General features: G+C 47.5%; 1 protein-coding gene across 3 annotated transcripts in view; it reads right to left on the minus strand.

Moving 5' to 3' along the window:
• The window catches only part of IFT56 (intraflagellar transport 56), a 417739-nt gene that overhangs the window by 290150 nt on the left and 104275 nt on the right, over nt 1–23314 (minus strand). For all 3 annotated transcript variants that reach the window (XM_063940415.1, XM_063940414.1, XM_063940413.1), the window contains one exon: nt 19105–19219. In XM_063940415.1, coding sequence (XP_063796485.1) covers nt 19105–19219 — 115 coding nt within the window. The remainder of the gene's footprint in view (nt 1–19104; nt 19220–23314) is intronic.

Consider the following 23314-nt stretch of genomic DNA (forward strand, 5'->3'; position numbering starts at 1 on the left):
AAGGAAGTGGAGGAAACGGCCCAGCTGGAATTCCTCCGTAGGAGCATTTCTGGCCTCACACCAGGAAACATATTTTCTCCATATACGGTGATAATGTTGAGCTGTCACATCCTTCCTAGCCTTTATCAGCGTAGGAATGACCTCCTCCGGAATGCCTTTCTCCGCTAGGATCCGGCGTTCAACCGCCATGCCGTCAAACGCAGCCGCGGTAAGTCTTGGAACAGACAGGGCCCCTGCTGCAACAGGTCCTGTCTTAGAGGAAGAGGCGACGGGTCCTCTGTGAGCATTTCTTGCAGATCTGGATACCAAGTCTTTCGTGGCCAATCTGGAACAATGAGGATTGTTCGCACTCCTCTTTTTCTTATTATCCTCAGCACCTTGGGAATGAGAGGAAGAGGAGGAAACACATAGACCGACTGAAACACCCACGGTGTCACCAGGGCGACCACAGCTACCGCCTGAGGGTCTCTTGACCTGGCGCAATACCTCTGAAGCTTTTTGTTGAGGCGGGATGCCATCATGTCCACCTGTGGCAGTTCCCACCGCGTTGTAATCTGTGCGAAGACTTCCTGATGAAGTCCCCACTCTCCCGGGTGGAGGTCGTGTCTGCTGAGGAAGTCTGCTTCCCAGTTGTCCACTCCCGGGATGAACACTGCTGACAGTGCGCTTACGTGATTTTCCGCCCAGCGAAGAATTCTGGTGGCTTCCGCCATCGCCACCCTGCTCCTTGTGCCGCCTTGTCGGTTTACATGAGCCACTGCGGTGATGTTGTCTGATTGAATCAGAACCGGTTGGTCGCGAAGCAGGGTCTCCGCTTGACGTAGGGCGTTGTATATGGCCCTTAGTTCCAGGATGTTGATGTGAAGGCAAGTCTCCTGACTTGACCACAGACCTTGGAAATTTCTTCCCTGTGTGACTGCGCCCCAACCTCGGAGGCTTGCATCCGTGGTCACCAGGACCCAGTCCTGAACGCCGAACCTGCGGCACTCGAGAAGGTGAGCACTCTGCAGCCACCACAGGAGCGACACCCTGGCCCTGGGGGATAGGGTGATTAACCGATGCATCTGAAGATGTGATCCGGACCACTTGTCCAGTAAGTCCCATTGAAAAGTCCTCGCATGTTACCTGCCGAAGGGAATGGCCTCGTATGATGCCACCATCTTTCCCAGGACTCGAGTGCAGTGATTCACAGACACATGTTTTGGTTTTAATAGGTTCCTGACCAGTGTCATGAGTTCCTGAGCTTTCTCTATCGGGAGATAAACCCTTTTCTGGTCTGTGTCTAGGATCATGCCCAGGAAAGGCAGACGAGTCGTAGGGACCAACTGCGACTTTGGAATATTTAGGATCCAGCCGTATTGCCGTAACACTTCCAGAGAAAGTGCTACGCTGATCAGCAACTGCTCTCTTGATCTCGCTTTTATGAGAAGATCGTCCAAGTATGGGATAATTGTGACCCCTTGCTTCCGCAGGAGTACCATCATTTCTGCCATTACCTTGGTAAATATTGTCGGTGCTGTGGAGAGACCAAACGGCAACGTCTGAAATTGGTAATGACAATCCTGTACCACAAATCTGAGGTACGCCTGATGAGGCGGATAAATGGGGACATAAAGGTATGCATCCTTTATGTCCAGAGACATCATCAAATCCCTCACTTCCAGGCTTGCGATAACCGCTCTCAGCGATTCCATCTTGAACCGGAACCTTTTCAGGTACATGTTCAGGGATTTTAAATTCAATATGGGTCTGACCGAACCGTCCGGTTTCGGGACTACAAACATGGTCAAATATAAACCTAGAACACCACCTGTTGAAGATACAATTTGTGAATTGCAGTTAACACTAATTCCCTCTCGTGGGGGGAAGCTGGCAGGGCCGCTTTGAGGTATCGGTGAGGGGGCATCTCTTCGAATTCCAGCTTGTATCCCTGAGACACAATCTCTATTGCCCAGGGATCCAACTGGGAGTGAACCCACTTGTGGCTGAAATTTCGAAGATGCGCCCCCAACGGGCCTAGCTCCACCTGTGGAGCCCCAGCGTCATGCGGTGGATTTTGTACAGGCCGGGGAGAACTTTTGTTCTTGGGAACTAGCTGTGTTATGCAGCTTCTTTCCTCTGCCCCTGCCTCTGGCAAGAAAGGACGCACCTCGGACTTTCTTGTTTTTTTGAGATCGAAAGGACTGCATTTGATAATACGGTGCTTTCTTAGGCTGTGAGGAAATATATGGCAAAAAATTTGACTTTCCAGCAGTAGCTGTGGAGACCAGGTCCGAGAGACCCTCCCCAAACAATTCCTCACCCTTGTAAGTTAAACCTCCGTATGCCTTTTTGAGTCGGCATCACCTGTCCATTGCCGCGTCCACAGGACCCTTCTGGCAGAAATCGACATAGCATTGATTCTAGAACCCAGCAGACTAATGTCTCTTTGAGCATCTCTCATATATCGTCCTTAATATGCCCCAGGGTCATTAATATAGTATCCTTGTCTAAGGTATCAAGTTCCTCAGATAAGGTATCCGTCCATGCTGCTACAGCACTACACACCCAGGCCGACGCGATTGCCGGCCTCAGTAAGGTACCTGAATGGGATCCGGTCTGAAGATCGACAGTGTCTAGGTCGACAATGTTTAGGTCAACCACTATAGGTCGACAGTCACAAGGTCGACATGGATGGAAGGTCGACAGGGTTTCTAGGTCGACATGTGCTAGGTCGACAGGTCTAAAGGTCGACATGAGTTTTTCACATTTTTTTCTTTTTTTTGAATTTTTTCATACTTAACGATCCACGTGGACTACGATTGGAACGGTAAAGTGTGCCGAGCGAAGCGGTAGCGGAGCGAAGGCACCATGCCCGAAGCATGGCGAGCCATGCGAGGTGCACTAATTTGGGATCCCGGTCACTCTACAAAGAAAACGACACCAAAAAAAAAAAAAATCCTCATGTCGACCTTTAGACCTGTCGACCTAGCACATGTCGACCTAGAAACCCTGTCGACCTTCCATCCATGTCGACCTAGTGACTGTCGACCTATAGTGGTCGACCTAAACATTGTCGACCTAGACACTGTCGATTTGATGAACCACACCCACCTGAATGTGTATAAATGGACTTCAGGGTACCCTCCTGTTTTCTATCCGCAGCATCTTTGAGGGTAGCCGTATCCTGTGACGGCAGGGCTACCTTCTTGGACAAGCGTGTTAAAGCCTTGTCCACCATAGGGGAGGATTCCCAGCGTAACCTGTCCGTTGGCGGGAAAGGATACGCCATAAGAATCCTTTTGGAAATCTGCAGTTTTTTATCTGGAGATTCCTAAGCCTTTTCACATAACTCATTTAGCTCATGTGAGGGGTTAAAGGATACCTGCGGCTTCTTTTCCCCATACATATGAATCCTCCTGTCAGGGACTGGGGTTTCCCATCCTTAATTGCTATAATCATATAACGGATGGATTTAGCCAATTTAGGCTGTAACTTTGCATCATCGTAATCGACACTGGAGTCAGAATCCATGTCGGTATCCGTGTCAACAATTTGGGATAGTGGGTGCTTCGGAGACCCTGACGGCCTCTGCGACATAGGATCAGGCATGGGTAGGGACCCTGACTGTCCTAAGGCTTCAGCTTTTTCTAACCTTTTATGTAAGGAATTCACTCTATCATTTAAAACCTTCCACATATCCATCCAATCAGGTGTCGGCGCCGTCGGCGGAGACACCACATTCATTTGCTCCCGCTCTGCTTCCACATAGCCTTCCTCATCAGACATGTCGACACAAGCGTACCGACACACCACACAAACAGGGAATGCCCTTTTTGAAGACAGTTCCCCCACAAGGCCCTTTGGAGAGACAGAGAGAGAGAGTATGCCAGCACACACCCCAGCGCTATAACCCAGGAATAACACAGTAACTTAATGTTAACCCAGTAGCTGCTGTATATTGTGTTTTTGCGCCTAATTTATGTGCCCCCCCCCCCCCTCTCTTTTTACTCCCTTTCTACCGTGAATCTGCAGGGGAGAGCCTGGGGAGCCTCTTCTCAGCGGAGCTGTGGATAAAAAATGGCGCTGGTGAGTGCTGAGGGAGAAGCCCCGCCCCCTCGACGGCGGGCTTCTGTCCCGCTCAAATATGCATTTTCTTGGCAGGGGGCTCATACATATATACAGTGCCCAACTGTATATATGTGTACTTTTGCCAAAAGAGGTCCATATGCTGCCCAGGGCGCCCCCCCTGCGCCCTGCACCCTTACAGTGACCGGAGTATGTGAGGTGTGTGGGGGCAATGGCGCACAGCTGCAGTGCTGTGCGTTACCTCAGTGAAGAACGGAGTCTTCTGCCGCCGATTTAGAAGTCTTCTTGCTTCTCGTACTCACCCGGCATCTGTCTTCCGGCTCTGCGAGGGGGACGGCAGCGCGGCTCTGGGATCGGACGGCGAGGGTGAGATCCTGCGTACGATCCCTCTGGAGCTAATGGTGTCCAGTAGCCTAAGAAGCAGGACCTAGCTTCAGAGAGTAGGGCTGCTTCTCTCCCCTCAGTCCCACGATGCAGGGAGTCTGTTGCCAGCAGAGCTCCCTGAAAATAAAAAACCTAACAAAATACTTTGTCACAGCAAGCTCAGGAGAGCTCACTGAACAGCACCCAGCTCGTCCGGGCACAGTCTCAAACTGAGGTCAGGAGGAGGGACATAGAGGGAGGAGCCAGAGCACACCAAAATCTAAATTCTTTCTTAAAGTGCCCATGTCTCCCCGTCTATTCCCCATGGTCCTTACGGAGTCCCCAGCATCCACTAGGACGTTAGAGAAAATATAATAGAATGAACACATGTATATTTTCAAGTTTTACGTTTTATTTTATATTTTCATTTTTTGGCACATAAATCACGAATATAATAAGGAGAATTATGGTAAGAACTACCCTTGTTAAATCTCTTTCTGCGAGGTACACTGGATTCCACAGGGAATAACATCGGGGTGTAGAGTAGGATCTTGATCCAAGGCACCAACAGGCTAAAAGCTTTGACTGTTCCCAAGATGCTCAGCTCCACCTCCTCTATAACCCCGCCTCCGTGCACAGGAGCTCAGTTTTGTTAACCAGTCCACTTCAGTAGCAGGTAACAGGGACGACAATCATAAACAGCTACATAGACCACACACTCACCACCACCGGGGAGGGTGTCAGCGGCTAATGCCATACCAACCCAAAGGATCAAAGTGCGTCAGGGTGGGAGCCTTGTGGAGCCCAGTGTACCTCGCAGAAAGAGATTTAACAATGGTAAGTTCTTACCATAAATCTCGTTTTCTGCTGCGGGGTACACTGGGCTCCACAAGGAATAACATCGGGGATGTCCTAAAGCAGTTCCTTATGGGAGGGGACGCACTGTAGCGGGCACAAGAACCCGGCGTCCAAAGGAAGCATCCTGGGAGGCGGAAGTATCGAAGGCATAGAACTTTATGAACGTGTTCACTGAGTACCACGTAGCCGCCTTGCACAATTGAGCAAGGGTCGCACCTCGGCGGGCCGCCCAAGAAGGTCCTACAGACCGAGTATGGGCTTTGATGGTAGCAGGACCTGACAGACCAGCCTGTACATAAGCATCTGCAATCACCATTCTAATCCATCTGGCCAAGGTCTGCTTGTTAGCAGGCCAGCCACGTTTGTGAAAACCAAACAGTACAAAGAGAGAATCAGACTTCCTAACGGAGGCTGTCCTCTTCACATAGATACAGAGAGCACATCCAAAGACCGCTCTTTGGAGGATAAATCCAGAGAGACAAACGCTGGAACCACAATCTCCTGGTTAAGGTGGGAAGAAGACACCACCTTAGCTAGATAACCAGGGCGTGTTCGAAGAACTGCCCGGTCACAGTGAAAAATCAGATAGGGGGACCTACAAGACAAGGCACCCAAATCTGATACCCGTCTAGCAGGGGCAATAGCCAGCAGAAACAAGACCTTGAGGGAAAGCCACTTAAGGTCCGCAGATTCAAGAGGCTCAAACGGAGACTCTTGCAAAGCCTCCAGAACCAAAGACAAATCCCAAGGAGCCACAGGTGGGACCTAGGGAGGTTGAATCCGTAAAACACCCTGAGTGAATGTATGAACATCAGGCAGAGTCGCAATTTTTCTCTGAAATGATACCAACAAGGCAGAAATATGAACCTTGAGGGAGGCCAGCCGAAGGCCCAAGTCCAGGCCCTGTTGTAGGAAGGCCAAAGTTTGGCCATACTAAACTTGTAAACGTTGTGATTGTTAGATGCGCACCAAGCAAAGTAAGAATTCCAGACCCTATGGTAAATCCAAGCAGAAGCCGGCTTACAGGCCTTCAGCATAGTTTAAATGAGCGCCTCAGAAAATACTTTGGCCCTCAGTACGGAAGCTTCAAGAGCCACGCCGTCAAAGCCAGACGAGGAGGTCTGGTCGTTGCGGAAGCAGAAGAGGACGCTCTAGCGAGAGACCCTGTAAGTCTGAGAACCAATGCCGTCTTGGCAACGCTGGAGCTATTAGAAGTAGTATTCATCCTTCTTGCTTGAACTTCCTCAATACTCTGGGCAGGATTTACACCGGAGGGAACACGTACGGCAGCCGAAAGTTCCATTGAATTGCCAGTGCGTCCAGGAACGCCACTTGAGGATCCCTTGGTCTTGCTCTGAAGACCGGAACCTTGTGCTTGTGTCGAGATGCCATCAGGTCTACATCTGGCAGGCCCCATTTGTACACTAGGAGTTGAAATACTTCAGGATGATTGCTCCACTCTCCGGCGCATACGTCCTGACTGAGGTAGTCCGCTTCCCAGTTGAGGACCCCCTGAATGAACACTGCCGATATAGCTGGCAGATGGCGTTCCACCCATTGAAGAATCTTTGACACTTCCAACATTGCCATGCGGCTTCCATTGCCGCCTTGATGATTTATGTACGCCACCGTGGTTGCGTTGTCTGACTGTACTTGAACAGGCCTGTTCAGTACCAGATGCCGGGCCAGTTTCAGAGCATTGAACACTGCCCGCAATTCCAGAATGTTTATCGAGAGGAGAGACTCTTCCCTGGTCCACCGACCCTGAAGAGAGTGTTGCTCCAACACCGCTCCCCAACCCCTCAGACTGGCATCCGTTGTCAGAAGGACCCAGTTGGAGATCCAGAAGGGACAACCACTGCTCAAATCGAAGGTCCTGCAGCCACTAGGTCAGTTACAGACGGACCTCCGGAGACAAGGAGATCATTTGAGACCTGATCCGGTGAGGCAGGCCATCCCACTTGTCAAGAATCAGTTTCTGCAGAAGGCAGGAATGAAATTGAGCATACTCCACCATGTCCAAAGCCGACACCATGAGGCCTAGTACTTGCATTGCCGAGTGTATCGACACACGCGGACGAGAGAGGAAGCAATGTATCTTGTCCTGAAGCTTCAGGACTTTCTCCTGTGACAAAAACAACCTCTGGTTGTGTGTGTCCAACAACGCTCCCAGATGCACCATGCTCTGGGCAGGGAACAGGGATAATTTCTTCCAGTTGATGAGCCACCCGTAGGCTTGCAGAAACTGGACCGTCAGATCCAAATGAACTTCTGGGGAATTGGCCAGGATCAGCAGATCATCCAGATATGGCAGGATCCGGATGCCCCGACGGCGGAATGAAGCCGTCATAACTGCCATAACCTTGGTGAAAATTTGCGGAGCCGTGGTCAGACCAAACGGTAAGGCCCGGAATTGGTAATGGAGATTGCCAATAGCAAACTGCAGGTATTGCTGATGTGACATGGCAATAGGGATATGCAGGTAAGCATCCTGTATATTCAGGGATACCATATAGTCCCCTGGTTCCAAAGCCAGGACAATAGAGCGAAGGGTCTCCATACTAAACTTGGAGATCCTCACAAACTTGTTCAAAGATTTGCGGTTGAGAATGGGCCGGGAGAAACCATTCGGTTTGGGGACTAGGAACAGCGTTGAATAGTACCCCCTGCCCGAGCCCGAGGCACCGGTACTACCACTCCGGTGTCCAGGAGGTACTGTAACACTGAATGGAGAGTTGTTGCCTTCACCTGATCCGAAGATATGTCCATCAGGCAACAGCGAGGAGGGGGACGTGTCTTGAAGGATATAGCGTATCCGTGAGCGACGACTTCCCGCACCCAAGCATCTGAAGTGGTCTTCAACCATACCTGGGTGAACTGTAGAAGTCGGCCTCCCACCCTGGGATCCCCCAGGATAGGCCCGCCCCGTCATGCCACAGGCTTGTCAGATTTGGAAGCCGGCTAACGGGCAGCCCAGGCACGTTTAGGCTTGGGCTTGGTGGTTTTGGAAGTGCGAGACTGTTTCGGGTACGCCTGACCCTTTGCTTTACCCAGAAGGAGAAAGGAACGAAAGGAAGTACTCTTAGCCTTCGGGGGCGAAGGAGCAGTACTAAGTAGACATGCAGTCTTAGCATACGCCAAGTCAGCGACAATCTTATTGAGATCCTCACCAAAGAGGATGTTTCCTTTAAACGGAAGCACCTCCAGGGTTTTCTTAGAGTCCGAGTCCACCGACCAGGACCGCAAAAAGAGAATACGGCGAGCCAAAATGGATGTCGTAGCAGCCTTGGCCGCCAGAACAGCTGCATCTGAAGCTGCTTCTTTAATGTAATGAGATGCCGTGACAAAATAAGAGAGACATTGTCTGGCATGTTCAGAAAAATTGGACGGAAACTCAGCCTCTATTTCCTAAGCCCACGCCTCAATAGCTTCTGCAGCCCAAGTAGCCGCAATGGTGGGCCTATGAGCAGCCCCTGCAATGGTATAGATAGCTTTTAAGCAGCCCTCCACATGCTTATCCGTCGGCTCCTTGAGAGAAGTGACGGTAGTGACAGGCAGAGCAGATGACACCACCAGCCGAGTGATTTGCGAATCCACCAGCGGTGGCGTTTCCCCAATTTTTACTCAATTCTGCCGCCAGGAGATATCTTCTTGTGCGGGGTAAATTTCTTTCCTGGGTTCTCCCAGGATTCCTGACGTATGTCAACCAAGTGGTCAGAAAACCAATTTAGTAACCTTCTGACATTTCAACCTGTCCGGTTTATTAGATGTAGTAGCAGGCTCAGGATCATCATCATCATCATGACAAATAAAAAGATACTATTTGTTATATATTCATACTGAGAAAGGGAATAAATAAACCCATTAAAGTGCACAAATACTCATATTTGCACGCACTGTGTTATAAGACTATAATCATAAACAGAGCTCACAAACTGCGTGTGGTATCCGAAAACTAAATACAGAGCTACTACGAGTGCATTAAAAGTGTCTCATCAGGATATACTAACAGAATAGTTTAAAATCTTTCTGTAGCATTTTGTTTGGATTAATCGTCTAAGAGATACAATTAGCTGAAAGAGCTACATAATATCTGCAGCTATATATGATATAGTGTAACAAGGGGTGCAGTAGTGAGAGGTTGTGTGCCCTTTGAAATAGAATTATGAGAACATTCTATTTAACGAAGCCCTAGTTGTGAAGGCACACAAGAGCATAATATTATTTGTAGCCATACGATAGTGTAACAACAGGTGCATTATTCAGAGGTTGTCTGCCCTTTGAAATACTTTTATAAGAACATTTCATTTAATGGGATTCCAATTATTAAGGTATACATGAGAGCATAACAATATTAAACAATCTTTGACACAGTAAATATATTTTAAAAGTCTTTTGTTCACCAACACTTTGTTTTTTTCTTTTCTTATCACATCACAATAAAAAAATTTCACCAAATTTTAATACTTCGCTTTATTTAGTCCTATAATGGCTAATTGGAAAATAAAAATAGGATTATAAGTCTACATGCTTTATTTATAGGAGGTTTGTTGAACAAATTTAAGAAATTTATAAATAATAGTATTTTAATATCTACAGGTAAATCCTTTTCTCTTAGTCCGTAGAGGATGCTTCAAGAACCATGGGGTATAGATGGGATCCGCAGGAGACATAGGCACTTAAGAATTTAAAAGGGGTGTGAACTGGCTCCTCCCTCTATGCCCCTCCTCCAGACTCCAGTTATAGGAACTGTGCCCAGGGAGACGGACATTTCGAGGAAAGTATTTATTGTTAAACCACGGTGAGCATTTTACCAGCTCACACCTCCAGTATGCCGCAGAACGTGGCATTCAATAGAACACCAGCCGACGGCATGAAGAATATGCAGCAATACGCTGACATAAAACGTAACACAATCTATGTGTGTAAACACAACCAGTAACAGCATAACGCATGTTATGGGCTGAATAACGTCAGCAACAGGCCGACTTAACCACAACACACCATGTGTGTAAACATACCCAATGACTGCACATACAGTACACACTTGGACGGGCGCCCTGCATCCCCTACGGACTAAGAGAAAAAGGATTTACCGGTAGGTATTAAAATCCTATTTTCTCATACGTCCTAGAGGATGCTGGGGATGCTTCAAGAACCATGGGGATTATACCAAAGCTCTAGAACGGGCGGGAGAGTGCGGATGACTCTGCAGCACCGATTGACCAAACATGAGGTCCTCATCAGCCAGGGTATCAAACTTGTAGAACTTCGCAAAGGTATTTGAACCCGACCAAGTAGCTGCTCGGCAAAGTTGTAACGCCGAGACCCCCCGGGCAGCCGCCGAGGATGAGCCCACCTTTCTAGTAGAATGGGTCTTCACCGATTTCGGTAACGGCAATCCAGCCGTAGAATGAGCATGCTGAATCGTATGAAGCAGGAGCCCCAATCTTGTTGTGAGCATACAGGACAAACAGAGCCTCCATGTTCCTAAACTGAGCCCTTCTGGCGACATAAATTTTCAAAGCTCTGACTACATCGAGAAACTTCGAATCCAGCAAGGCGTCAGTAGCCACTGGCACCACAATAGGTTGGTTCAAGTGGAACGACGAAACTACTTTCGGCAGAAATTGCTGACGAGTCCTCAACTCTGCTCTATCTTCATGGAAGATCAAATAAGGGCTCTTGTGAGACAAGGCCGCCAATTCAGACACCCACCTTGCGGATGCCAAGGCCAACAGCATGACCACTTTCCAAGTGAGGAATTTCAACTCTACCTTCTGTAAAGGTTCAAACCAATGAGATTGAAGGAATTGCAACACCACGTTAAGATCCCATGGTGCCACAACGGGAGGTTGGATGTGCAACACGCCTTTCACGAAAGTATGAACTTCTGGAAGGGAGGCCAATTGTTTTTGGAAGAAAACCGATAAGGCTGAAATTTGTACTTTAATTGAGCCCAACTTTAGGCCCGCATCCACACCAGCTTGTAGAAAATGGAGAAAACGTCCTAACTGAAATTCTTCCGTAGAAGCCTTCCTGGATTCACACCAAGACACGTATTTTCTCCAAATACGGTGGTAATGTTTAGACGTTACTCCTTTTCTGGCCTGAATAAGAGTGGGGATGACTTCCCTGGGAATACCCTTTCGGGCTAGGATCCGGCGTTCAACCGCCAAGCCGTCAAACGAAGTTGCGGTAAGTCTTGGAACACGCACGGCCCCTGCTGTAACAGATCCTCCCTCAGAGAAAGAGGCCAGGGATCTCCTATGAGTAATTCCTGAAGATCTGGATACCAAGCTCTCCTTGGCCAGTCTGGAACAATGAGGATCGCTTGAACCTTTGTTCGTCTTTTGATCTTTATCACTTTTGGAACGAGTTGAAGCGGAGGAAACACATACACCGACTGAAACACCCACGGTGTCACTAGGGCGTCCACTGCTATTGCTTGAGGGTCTCTCGACCTGGAACATTATCTCTGAAGTTTCTTGTTGAGGCGTGATGTCATCATGTCTATTTGAGGAATTCCCCAAAGACTTGTCACTTCTGCAAAGACCTATTGATGAAGACCCCACTCTCCTGGATGGAGATTGTGTCTGCTGAGGAAGTCTGCTTCCCAGTTGTCCACTCTTGGAATGAAGATCGCTGACAGAGCGCTTGTATGCCTTTCCGCCCAGCGGGGAACCTTTGTAGCCTCTGCCATTGCAGTTCTGCTCTTTATTCCGCCCTGGCGGTTTATGTACGCTACTGCTGTTATGTTGTCCGACTGAATCAAGACGGACCGATTGCGAAGAAGATGTTCCGCTTGCAGAAGGCCGTTGTAAATGGCCCTTAACTCCAGAACATTTATGTGTAGACAAACATCTTCCCTGCAAGCTTTCCCCCTGTGTGACTGCTCCCCAGCCTCGGAGACTTGCATCCGTGGTCACTAGGATCCAGTCCTGGATCCCGAACATGCGTCCCTCTAGGAAGTGAGAGCTGTGTAGCCACCACAGGAGTGAGATTCTGGTCTTGGAAGACAGGATTATCCTTCGGTGCATGTGCAGATGGGACCCGGACCACTTGTCCAATAGGTCCCACTGAAACACTCTGGCATGGAATCTGCCAAACTGAATGGCCTAGTAGGCCGCCACCATCTTCCCCAGCAACCGAGTGCATTGATGGATCGATACTCTTGCTGGTTTCAGAATTTGTTTGACCAGGTTCTGAATTTCCAGAGCCTTTTCCACTGGAAGAAAAAAACTCTCTGTAATTCTGTGTCCAGAATCATTCCCAAAAACGACAGCCGTCTCGTCGGAACCAACTGTGATTTTGGCAAGTTTAGGAGCCAACCATGTTGCTGCAGAATTGTCAGGGAGAGCGTAATGTTCTGCAGTAATTGGTCCCTGCATCTCGCCTTTATCAGGAGATCGTCCAAGTACGGGATAATTGTGACTCCTTGTTTGCGCAAGAGAACCATCATTTCGGTCATTACTTTGGTGAAAACCCTCGGAGCCGTGGACAGACCAAACGGCAACGTCTGAGATTGGTAATGACAATCCTGAACTGCAAACCTCAGGTAAGCCTGATGTGGAGGTTAAATGTGAACATGTAAGTAGGCATCCTTTATGTCTACCGACACCATAAAATCCGCCTCCTCTAGACTGGAGATCACTGCCCGGAGAGATTCCATCTTGAATTTGAAATTTCTCAGGTAGAAATTGAGGGATTTGAGGTTCAGGATTGGTCTGACTGAGCCGTCTGGCTTCGGGACCACGAACAGGCTCGAATAAAAGCCTTCTCCCTGTTACGACGAGGGAACCCTGACAATGACTTGATTGTGACACAATTTTTGTATTGCGGCGCATACCACCTCCCTGTCCGGAATAGAAGCTGGCAAGGCCGATTTGAAAAATCGGCAAGCGGGAATGTCTTGAAACTCCAGTTTGTACCCCTGGGACACTATTTCTAAAACCCATGGGTCCAGGGCCAAACGAGCCCAGAACTGACTGAGGAGCCTGAGACGTGCCCCCACCGGTGCGGACTCCCGCTGAGGAGCCCCAGCGTCATGCGGTGGTTTTTCCTTTATACATACAGACCCTAGTATCAGGAACAGTAGGGTCCTCAGTGATATGTAATATGTCTTTTATTGCCACAATCATGTACTGAATGCTCTTTGCCAGTTTTCGATCTAATCTGGCATCACTATAGTCGACACTTGAGTCAGTGTCCGTGTCGGTATCCGTGTCTGCCAGCTGGGCAAATTAACGTTTTTGTGACCCCGAGGGGGTCTGGACTTGTAACAACACATTCTCTACGGATTTCTTCCATGCCTGGTTCTGAGACTCAGATTTATCCAATATCTTATTTATCAGAGCCACATTTGCATTCAAAGCACTCAAAACATTCACCCAATCAGGTGTCGGCGGTGCCGACAGGGCCACTCCCACAGCAGTTTCTGTCCCTAACATAGTCTCCTACTGAGAAGAGCACTCTGCCTAAGACATGCCGACACACATGCACCCAACACACCCAGGCACACTGGGCCTATAGGGGACAGACCCACAGTAAAGCCTGTCAGAGGGACACAGAAGGAGTTATTGCCAGCTCACACCCCAGCGCTCAATCCCGGTCTAAAACACCACAGAAAATGCCCCAGACCTGCAGCGCTTTAATAATTAACATGCAATGCACCAAAATAACTGTGCTACCCAAAGCCCCCCCCCCCCCCCCCGTTTTTCATCCTGATACTTAGTGCCGCTGTGTGTGGGAGCATGGCGCGCAGCATGCGAGCGCTGCGGTACCTCAGAAGCCATCACTGAAGTCTACTTTTCTTCTTCTACTCACCTGTATTCTGACTTCTGGCTCTGCAAGGGGGGTGACGGAGGGCTCTGGGAACGAGCATCTAGGCGTACCTAGCGATCAGACCCTCAGCAGCTAATGGTGTCCTGTAGCCAAAGAAGCAGAGCCTTGAAACTCACAGAAGAAGGTCTGCTTCTCTCCCCAAAGTCCCACGAAGCAGGGAGACTGTTGCCAGCAGTCTCCCTGAAAATAAAAAACCTAACATAAGTATTTTTCAGAGAAACTCAGTAGAGCTCCTTAGAGTGCATCCAGTCTCACTGGGCACAGATTCTAAACTGGAGTCTGGAGGAGGGGCATAGAGGGAGGAGCCAGTTCACACCCTTTGAAAGTTTTAAAGTGCCCATGTCTCCTGCGGATCCCGTCTATACCCCATGGTTCTTGATGTGACCCCAGCATCCTCAAGGACGTAAGAGAAATAATAAAAACTGCAGGGCAGCAAGACAGTGACAGTACAGGGTACACAGATATGTGCACTGGATCACAAGTGCCTTTATACAGTACTTTAACCACACAGCTTGATATCATAGGCCCCTACTGTAAAAGTATCTCCTACCCTCCATTGGCAAAACCAGTGCTGGTGGCTGCCAATCACAAAATACTTGGCAAAACACAGGCACAACCCTGTCCACCACAACATAACTGAACCTAAGGATGACAGGTAAGCACAATTCACTTCATTTCATAATTTTTGCTGAATTTCTCAATAAGAAACTTGTCACCTAAGGAAACCATAGCAAAAATAATGATACACTAGGGTGCAGTGATTCAAGAAACTTTGGGAAACACTGCATTAGAGTGTACAAAAACAACAGATTTTAATAGCTACCGGTAAATCCTTTTCTTCTAGTCCATAGAGGATGCTGGGGTCCACTTCAGTACCATGGGGTATAGACGGTTCCGCAGGAGCCATGGGATCTTTAAGACTTTTCAAGGGTGTGAACTGGCTCCTCCCTCTATGCCCCTCCTCCAGACCTCAGTATAGGAACTGTGCCCAGGGAGACGGACATTTCGAGGAAAGGATTTACTTTTAATTAAACGGTGAGATTCATACCAGCTCACACCTCTACCATGCTGCACAACATGGCATTCAACATAACACACGCCAACGGGCATGAACAATTGCAGCAACATGCTGAAATAATCGTAACAAATTTACAATTGCAGGTAAAGTACGCACTGGGTCGGGTGACCAGCATCCTCTACGGACTAGGAGAAAAGGATTTACCGGTAGGTATTAAAATACTATTTTCTCATACGTCCTAGAGGATGCTGGGGTCCACTTCAGTACCATGGGGTTATACCAAAGCTCCAGTACGGGCGGGAGAGTGCGGATGACCCTGCAGTCCTCATCGACCAAGGTGTCAAACTTGTAAAATTTTGCAAACGTGTTTGACCCTGACCAAGTAGCTGCTTGGCAAAGTTGTAAAGCAGAGACCCCCCAGGCAGCCGCCCAGGATGAGCCCACCTTTCTAGTAGAATGGGCATTTACCGACTTCGGTATCGGCAATCCTGCCATGGAATGAGCGTGCTGAATCATCCCTCTGATCCCGCGCGCAATAGTCTGCTTAGAAGCAGGATACCCAAACTTGTTGGGAGCATACAGGACAAACAGAGCCTCTGTTTTCCTTAGCCGAGCTGTTCTTGCGACATAAATTTTCAAAGCTCTAACCACATCAAGAGACTTTGACTCCATTAAAGTGTCAGTAGCCACTGGCACCACAATAGGTTGGTTCATATGGAAAGACAAAACCACCTTTGGAAGAAATTGCTGGCGAGTTCTCAACTCTGCCCTATCTTCAGGTAAGGGCTCTTGTGAGATAAGGCCCCCAACTCAGACACCTTCCTTTGCGGATGCCAAGGCCAAAAGCATCACCACTTTCCAAGTGAGAAACTTCAATTCTATCTCCTGTAGAGGTTCAAACCAATCCGATTGAAGGAACTGCAACACCACATTAAGGTCCCATGGTGCCACTGGAGGCACAATTGGAGGCTGGATGTGCAGCACCCCTTTCACGTACGTCTGAACTTCTGGAAGGGAGGCCAATTGTTTTTGGAAGAACACTGATAAGGCCGAAATCTGGACCTTGATTGACCCCAATCTTAGGCCGCAATCCACACCAGCCTGCAGAAAATGGAGAAAACGTCCCACCTGAAACTCCTTCTTGGAAGTCTTCTTGTATTCACACCAAGACACATTTTTTCCAAATACGGTGGTAATGTTTAGACGTTACTCCTTTCCTGGCCTAAATAAGAGTGGGGATGACTTACTTGGGAATACCCTTTCGGGCTAGGATCCGGCGCTCAACAACCATGCCATCAAACGTAGCCGCGGTAAGTCTTGATACACACATGGCCCCTGCTGCAGCAGGTCCTCGCGAGGAGGAGAGGCCGAGGATCTTCTATGAGCAACTCCTGAAGATCTGGATACCAAGCCCACCTTGGACAGTCTGGAGCAATGAGGATTGCTCAAACCCTTGTTCTTCTTATGATTTTGGGAACTTTTGGTATCAGTGGAAGTGGAGGGAAGACATATACCGACCGAAACAACCACTGGGTCACCAGTGCATCCACTGCTATTGCTTGAGGGTCTCTCGACTTAGAACAATATCTCTGAAGCTTCTTGTTGAGACGAGACGCCATCATGTCTACTTGAGGAACTCCCCAAAGACCTGTCACCTCTGCAAAGATTTCTTGGTGGAGGCCCCACTCTCCTGGATGGAGATCGTGACTGCTGAGGTTTCTAGCACATACGCAGCAGCGTCTATGATATGACCTAACGTTAGGAGTATCTCGTCTCCATCTATTGTGTCAATATCTAATGACAAGTTTTTTGACCACTTTTCAATAGCACTACTCACCCACTCACAGACAATGGTAGGGCTGAGTAGTGTCCCATTGGCCACATCAATAGATCACTTCACAAACTTGCGGTCTGCCAGCTCCTTTTTCCTTTTATGACAGGGCCCTGTCTAAAATGTGGGGTGACTCCCACCTTTTGGAAAAAGGTAAGCTGCCTGAATTCCTTTTGGGAATCTGAATTTTCTTTTCAGGTTAAATCAGACTCCCTCCAAGACTGTTCAACTCATGAGGTGGAGGGAAAATTACATTACTTCTTTACTAAAGTAAACCCTCTCCTGTGGTAAAAGAGGGGGATTCGTAACTTCTAACACCTCCTTTATAGCTAAAACATGTTTTGAATGCTTTTCGCTAACTTAGGACCTATTCCCCTGGAATCACTAGTGTCGACACAGGAAACAGAGTCCGTGTCGGTATCAGTTTGTACTACTTGTGCAAATTTGTATGTGACCCAGAGGGGTCCCTGTGGATGAAAGGCAGAACTATTGAAAATCACATCTTCAACAGATTATTTTCAGTTTTCTGTATGAGATTCAGTCCAACCTCTTACTGATATGATTCACACTATCACGTAACCTTTCACCCAGTCAGGCTCTTGGTGTCATATTACAACTCAGTGTCCCTAACATGGCTCCCGCAGGTGAAGAGCTCCCTGCCTCAGACATGCCACACACGTGCACAATCACACCACAGACACTCCGGGCTTATAGGGGAAAGACCCACAGTAAAATCTGTCAGAAGGACACAGAAATGAATTGCCAGTCCACAACTCAGCGCTTAAATAAAAAATCCCTGTGTCGTGTACTTTGTACACAGAGACTTTCCGCTCTCTCTCTCTCTCTCTATATATATATATATATATATATATATATATATATATATATATACATATATATATATTGCCACAATATCACAATATACCAATATACACTCCCCCCCCCCCCCCCCTCTTTGTACTCTGATACTAAACAGAAACTGAGAGGAGGATCAGCGTTTCTTCCCCTGCTTTTTGCTGGAAGAAAATGACGCTGAGCAGTGTGCTGGCTGACTGAGGAGGAAGCCCCGCCCCCGTAGTGGCGCGTTTCTCCTCAGCATTTATGAGGTAATTTTTTATACTGGCGGGGGTAGGACTGTGCCTCAGCATCTTATGCCCCTTTATTTGCCAGTTTTACTAGGTTTCATGCTGCCTGTGTATGTGTGGGCAACATGGCACGCTGCGCTCCCGCCAGCCGCGCGGTACCTTTAGCCGTCACTTTGATTGAAGATCTTTTCTTCTAACACTCACCTGTCTTCTGACTCTGCAAGGGGGGTGACGGCGTGCTGTGGGAGTGAGCACATAGCCGCAGCTAGCGTTCAGTACCCTTCAGGAGCTAATGGTGTCCTGTCAGCCAAAAGCAGAGCCATGAAACTATTCAGGAAGTTGGTTCCTACTTCTGCCCACTAAGTCCCACGAAGCAGGGAGACTGTTGCCAGCAGTTCTCCCTGAAAATAAAAACCTAACATAAGTCTTTTCAGAGAAACTCAGTAGAGCTCCCCTGGAGTGCATCCAGTCTGCCTGGGCACATTTTCTAAACTGAGGTCTGGAGGAGGGGCATAGAGGGAGGAGCCAGTTCACGCCCTTGAAAAGTCTTAAAGTGCCCACGGCTCCTGCGGAACCGTCTATACCCCATGGTACTGAAGTGGACCCCAGCATCCTCTAGGACGTATGAGAAATAAGAGATGGATTATGTGCAAAAATAGACCCATAGGGGGGAATTCAATTAGAAGCAGTAATGTACTGTCGGCTATTCAATCAGTCCAGAAGCGAGGCCCCTGCCATAACTTTTCAGGGAATTACTTGGGACCCTGCAGGCTTAGAGAAAAAAAATATCCCGATGATGACCCCGTTTTCACGATCGCGATAACACATAGATCTGTAAACTTATCACAGATTCTATGTGTTTTCTCCCAAACAAATACTGTATATTATATTTAATGCACAAAAAAACGGGCTAATTAAATTCTCCCTTTAGGATTAAATACCCACTTTATACCTACGTAAAAAAGCATTCAAGTAGGATGTTTTATTCACAGATAACTTAATGTAAATGCAATCTACTGCAATAATGACTCTCATACCTTTATTTGCTGCCTCCTCAGCTTCTTTATACATTCCCAGAAAAAAAAACGTACAAGCCAAATTCACCAAGACATCAGGATTGCAACCCTCTTGTTGATTTACAAGCTTAAACACCTATAAGAAAATAAAACAAATGTTCTTTCTATGCAATAAGTAAATACTTTCAAACTTTGCCCAACTCTTGATGGACTTAGTTTTAAATACAGAGTCAGATATATTTTAACCAGTCACAAACTACCATTATTAGTGTATCAAGTTTCTGCCAAACATGAAACAAAACATGCTCACGAATTATTCAAGTAGACCTGTCACACCTGTTTTTTTCTTTAAATTGAAAGTAACAAATATTTATCTAAAGTATCTTTTTATTATTTCCAATTAGCTGAGATAAAAGTGTATTTCCAACCCTATCTTCCTGACCATTCTAATGAATACTGGAATTGACGTGGTTTACGTCTGTATTCTAAGATGTTAAATCTTGTACTCGAGAGTGCTATACAGCCACAAAGTGTTAACCTGTACAGTTTTCGGTATTTGGTGAACAGATTTTGAATTGCGGAAGGACCAGGGACACAGCGTGATGCATTCTTGTTATGCACCTTATATAAGGCTGTTCTCAAAGTAATAACTGATAACTGTACAGAAACCTGTTCATACTGCATTTAATAAATACAGCTAGGGTAATGCATACTGAGCAACTATATAGCAGAATGTGAATACATATCATTAACGTGACACCCTGTAGTTGAGATGAATCTCAAGTCTTTTTTTATGGAATGCTCCCTAGATTTGTAATTTGCTATATGAATGCAAAAAAACGACTCTAAGGCATGGAACTGTTCTCACAGAATCTATGTGATAACCTCACTGGGTGGTTTTCACTTTGCCGGCGGTCGGGCTTCCGCCGACCAGCATACCGGCGCCGGAATCCCGACCGCCGGCATACCGACACTTCTTCTCCCTCTTGGGGGTTTACGACCCCGTTGGAGAAAGAATAGATAGCGTGGCGCACGTAGCACGCCACCGTGCCCGCAGTGTGGCGAGCGCAGCGAGCCTGCAAGGGGCTCATTTGCGCTCACCCAGCTGTCAGTATGCCGGCGGTCGGGATTCCGGCGCCGGTATGCTGGTCGCCGGGAGCCCGACCGCCGGCAACACATACTATAACCAACCTCATCACCTAACCGATATATGTTAGGAAAATGAAATTTAACATAGGTATTATGCAGGTGGGACATAGGAAAACTACGTAATTAGAATTATAATAAACCTCCCCTAACGGGATGAAAAAAGGGTTGACATAATGACATCATTATTGATGCGTAGTTTGCATTGCGTGAACGATAACCCCCAAATGGACAATTGGGTCAAAATTTGGATTGCACCTCCAGTGTGTATAATTTAATTAACTACAAAAATGGTCCTGTCACTTTTTACCGTATCTGCTGTGGGTGCACCTCAGCAAGAACCAAGAACTATTATTAACTAGCATTAATATTTACTTACATTAAGAAGTCTCAAATTTACATCTCTATAGAGTTACCAAATTTTTGACACTCATTTATATTTACAACCTTGAAAATCAGAAACTCCTCTTCGAAGAACGGGTAGAACAGCTACTGTACCTATATACAGCCAAAACCTAACTGCTCATATAAACAATATTAGTAGTGACTACACAGACTCACAAATAGGGATATGTATTACAACCAATACGTCCAATACAGCTGTATGTCACCCAGCAAATGCGAGGAAATGAGTTATTAGCTCAACTAATCACTTGTACATAGATCGATTTAATATCTATACATTGATAACTGTCCACTTCGTGACATATGATAAAACTGTGTTTGTACCTGTAGGACAGGGGTGGCCAACCAGTCAGAAATAAAGAGCCAAAAAATCTTGTTAGGCACGTCAAAGAGCCGACATCAAGCCACAGGCGCACATGCAAAAATGGGGTGTGGCCTTGTGCCTGCTAGGCCACACCTCTGGTATAAAATACATTTAAAATGCCAGATCCACATAAAATAAATTTTTAAAGCCAGATCCAACATAAAATACATTTAAAAAGCCACTTCCACATACCCTACTGTGTCACTTCAGCCAGCTACCTCATGTGTCACTCCTGCTAGCACACTCCTACAGTATGTCACTACAGCCAGCTCCCCGATGAGTGACTCCTGCAGCACTCTCCTGAGTGACTCCTGCAGCACACTCCTGCATCACTCCTGCCGTGACCCTCATGTGTCACTACAGCCCCCCTTATGTGTCCTCTGTTTGCCAGTGGGTGTCTCACCTCTAGTATCTGGCTCTCTCAGTTCTCAGTCTCCGTAGTGCTGCTGGATCTGTTGTGGTCACGTGACTTCGAGTGTCGGGAGCCACATTTGAATAAGGAAAGAGCCACATGAGGCTCAAGAGCCACAGGTTGGCCACCGCTGCTGTAGGACATTCACAAGGAAAGAACTGGTGCACTTAAGCTTTTTGGACTAAAGAGTGTTGATATACCAGGGTATAAAACTCTGTCATCACTGTAGCTGGACAATCACAGACATCCCTTGAAGACTATGGGGGGTATCCAAATTTCCGTGGTAATTTACAGCAGGGATATATATCACCAGGCAAAACAAAATCCCTGAAAGCAGCTCCGTCTTTTATGCAAAAAAGGGGCTATGGCCACAAAACAACACACAGAATTCCCTGAACCTGTGTGTTTTCATGAGAAATTTTATTTTTTAGTGGGCAATCCTAATTTGAAAGCCTGCAAAAAAAATTGTGAAACATCGAGAAAACTTGCGCACCCGGTTTTATTGTGCCTAATGGGATGCTCCCCTTTGCCAGCTCGTGGGGTGATTTAGGAGCTTTTAGAAGACCAGGGCCCAAACGCATTAAGCTTTAACAAGAGATAAAGTAGAGAAGGATAAAGAGAGATAAATGACCAGCCAACCAGCTCCTGTCAGTTGATTGGCTAATCATTTATCATTCTTGGCCCAAATGCATGAAGCCTTAACAAGAGATTAAGTGGAGACGGATAAAGAGTGATAAATGACCAGCCAATCAGCTTCCTGTGGGGAAAATGTATGACTGTTATACCGCTTCTACTCCATGTAAGAAGGTTGCTGTGAGGGCTGCGGTAAGGGCCCCTGTCCATATCGGCATTGCTATATATGTAATGTATGAATGGTCAGCATCGCTGACAGTTCCGACACCTGTAGCTGTCGTGGCGATGCCCATAGACCACAGCAGGGACAGACCTGTGGCGGGTGCCGGATCCTGACAGCGCTGGGGATCTCTTGGGAGTATTGAGATCCTGCACATGCGCAAAGGGAGCAGACCGGGAAAGAGAAACAGCGCATCAGCTCTGAGCTGACACGCGGTGTGCTCAGGGGGACATCACCGGAGGAGGGAAGCGATCTTGTCGGTGTCCCTACCTGTTCTCTTCACATAAATAGGGAGAGCCCGTACCACATCCAAAGACCGCTCTTTGGAGGATAAACCTGGGGATGTAAATGCCGGAACCACAATCTCCTGGTTAAGGTGGAAAGACGACACCACCTTAGGCAAATAACCGAGACAAGATCTAAGAACCTCCCGGTCACGGTGAAAAATCAGAAAGGGTGACCGATAGGACAAGGCACCCAAGTCGGAAACCCGTCTAGCAGAGGCAATAGCCAGCAAGAACAAGACCTTAAGAGTAAGCCACTTAAGGTCCACAGACTCAAGAGGTTCAAACGGAGACTCTTGTAAGGCATCCAGAACAACCAACAAATCCCAAGGAGCCACAGGCTTGACATAGGGAGGATGAATCTGTAAAATACCGTGAGAGAATGTATGAACATCAGGCAGAGTCGCAATTTTTCTCTGAAACCATATCGACAAGGTAGAAATATGAACCTTGAGGGAGGCCAGACGAAGGCCTTAGTCCAGGCCCTGTTGCAGGAAAGCAAAAAGCTTGGCAGTACTGAACTTGTATGCGTCATAATGGGTAGTCGCACACCAGGCGAAGTAAGAATTCCAGAACCTATGATAAATCCGAGCAGACGCCGGTTTACGGGCCTTCATCGTAGTTTGAATGACCGCCTCAGACAAACCTTTGGCCCTCAGTACGGAAGCTTCAAGTGCCACACCGTCAAAGTCAGCCAGGCCAAATCCTGGTAGACACAAGGGCCCTGAACAAGGAGGTCTGGGCGTTGCGGAGGAAGATGAGGATGC

Source organism: Pseudophryne corroboree, chromosome 9, assembly GCF_028390025.1.
Source record: "Pseudophryne corroboree isolate aPseCor3 chromosome 9, aPseCor3.hap2, whole genome shotgun sequence".
Taxonomy (NCBI): Eukaryota; Metazoa; Chordata; class Amphibia; order Anura; family Myobatrachidae; genus Pseudophryne; species Pseudophryne corroboree.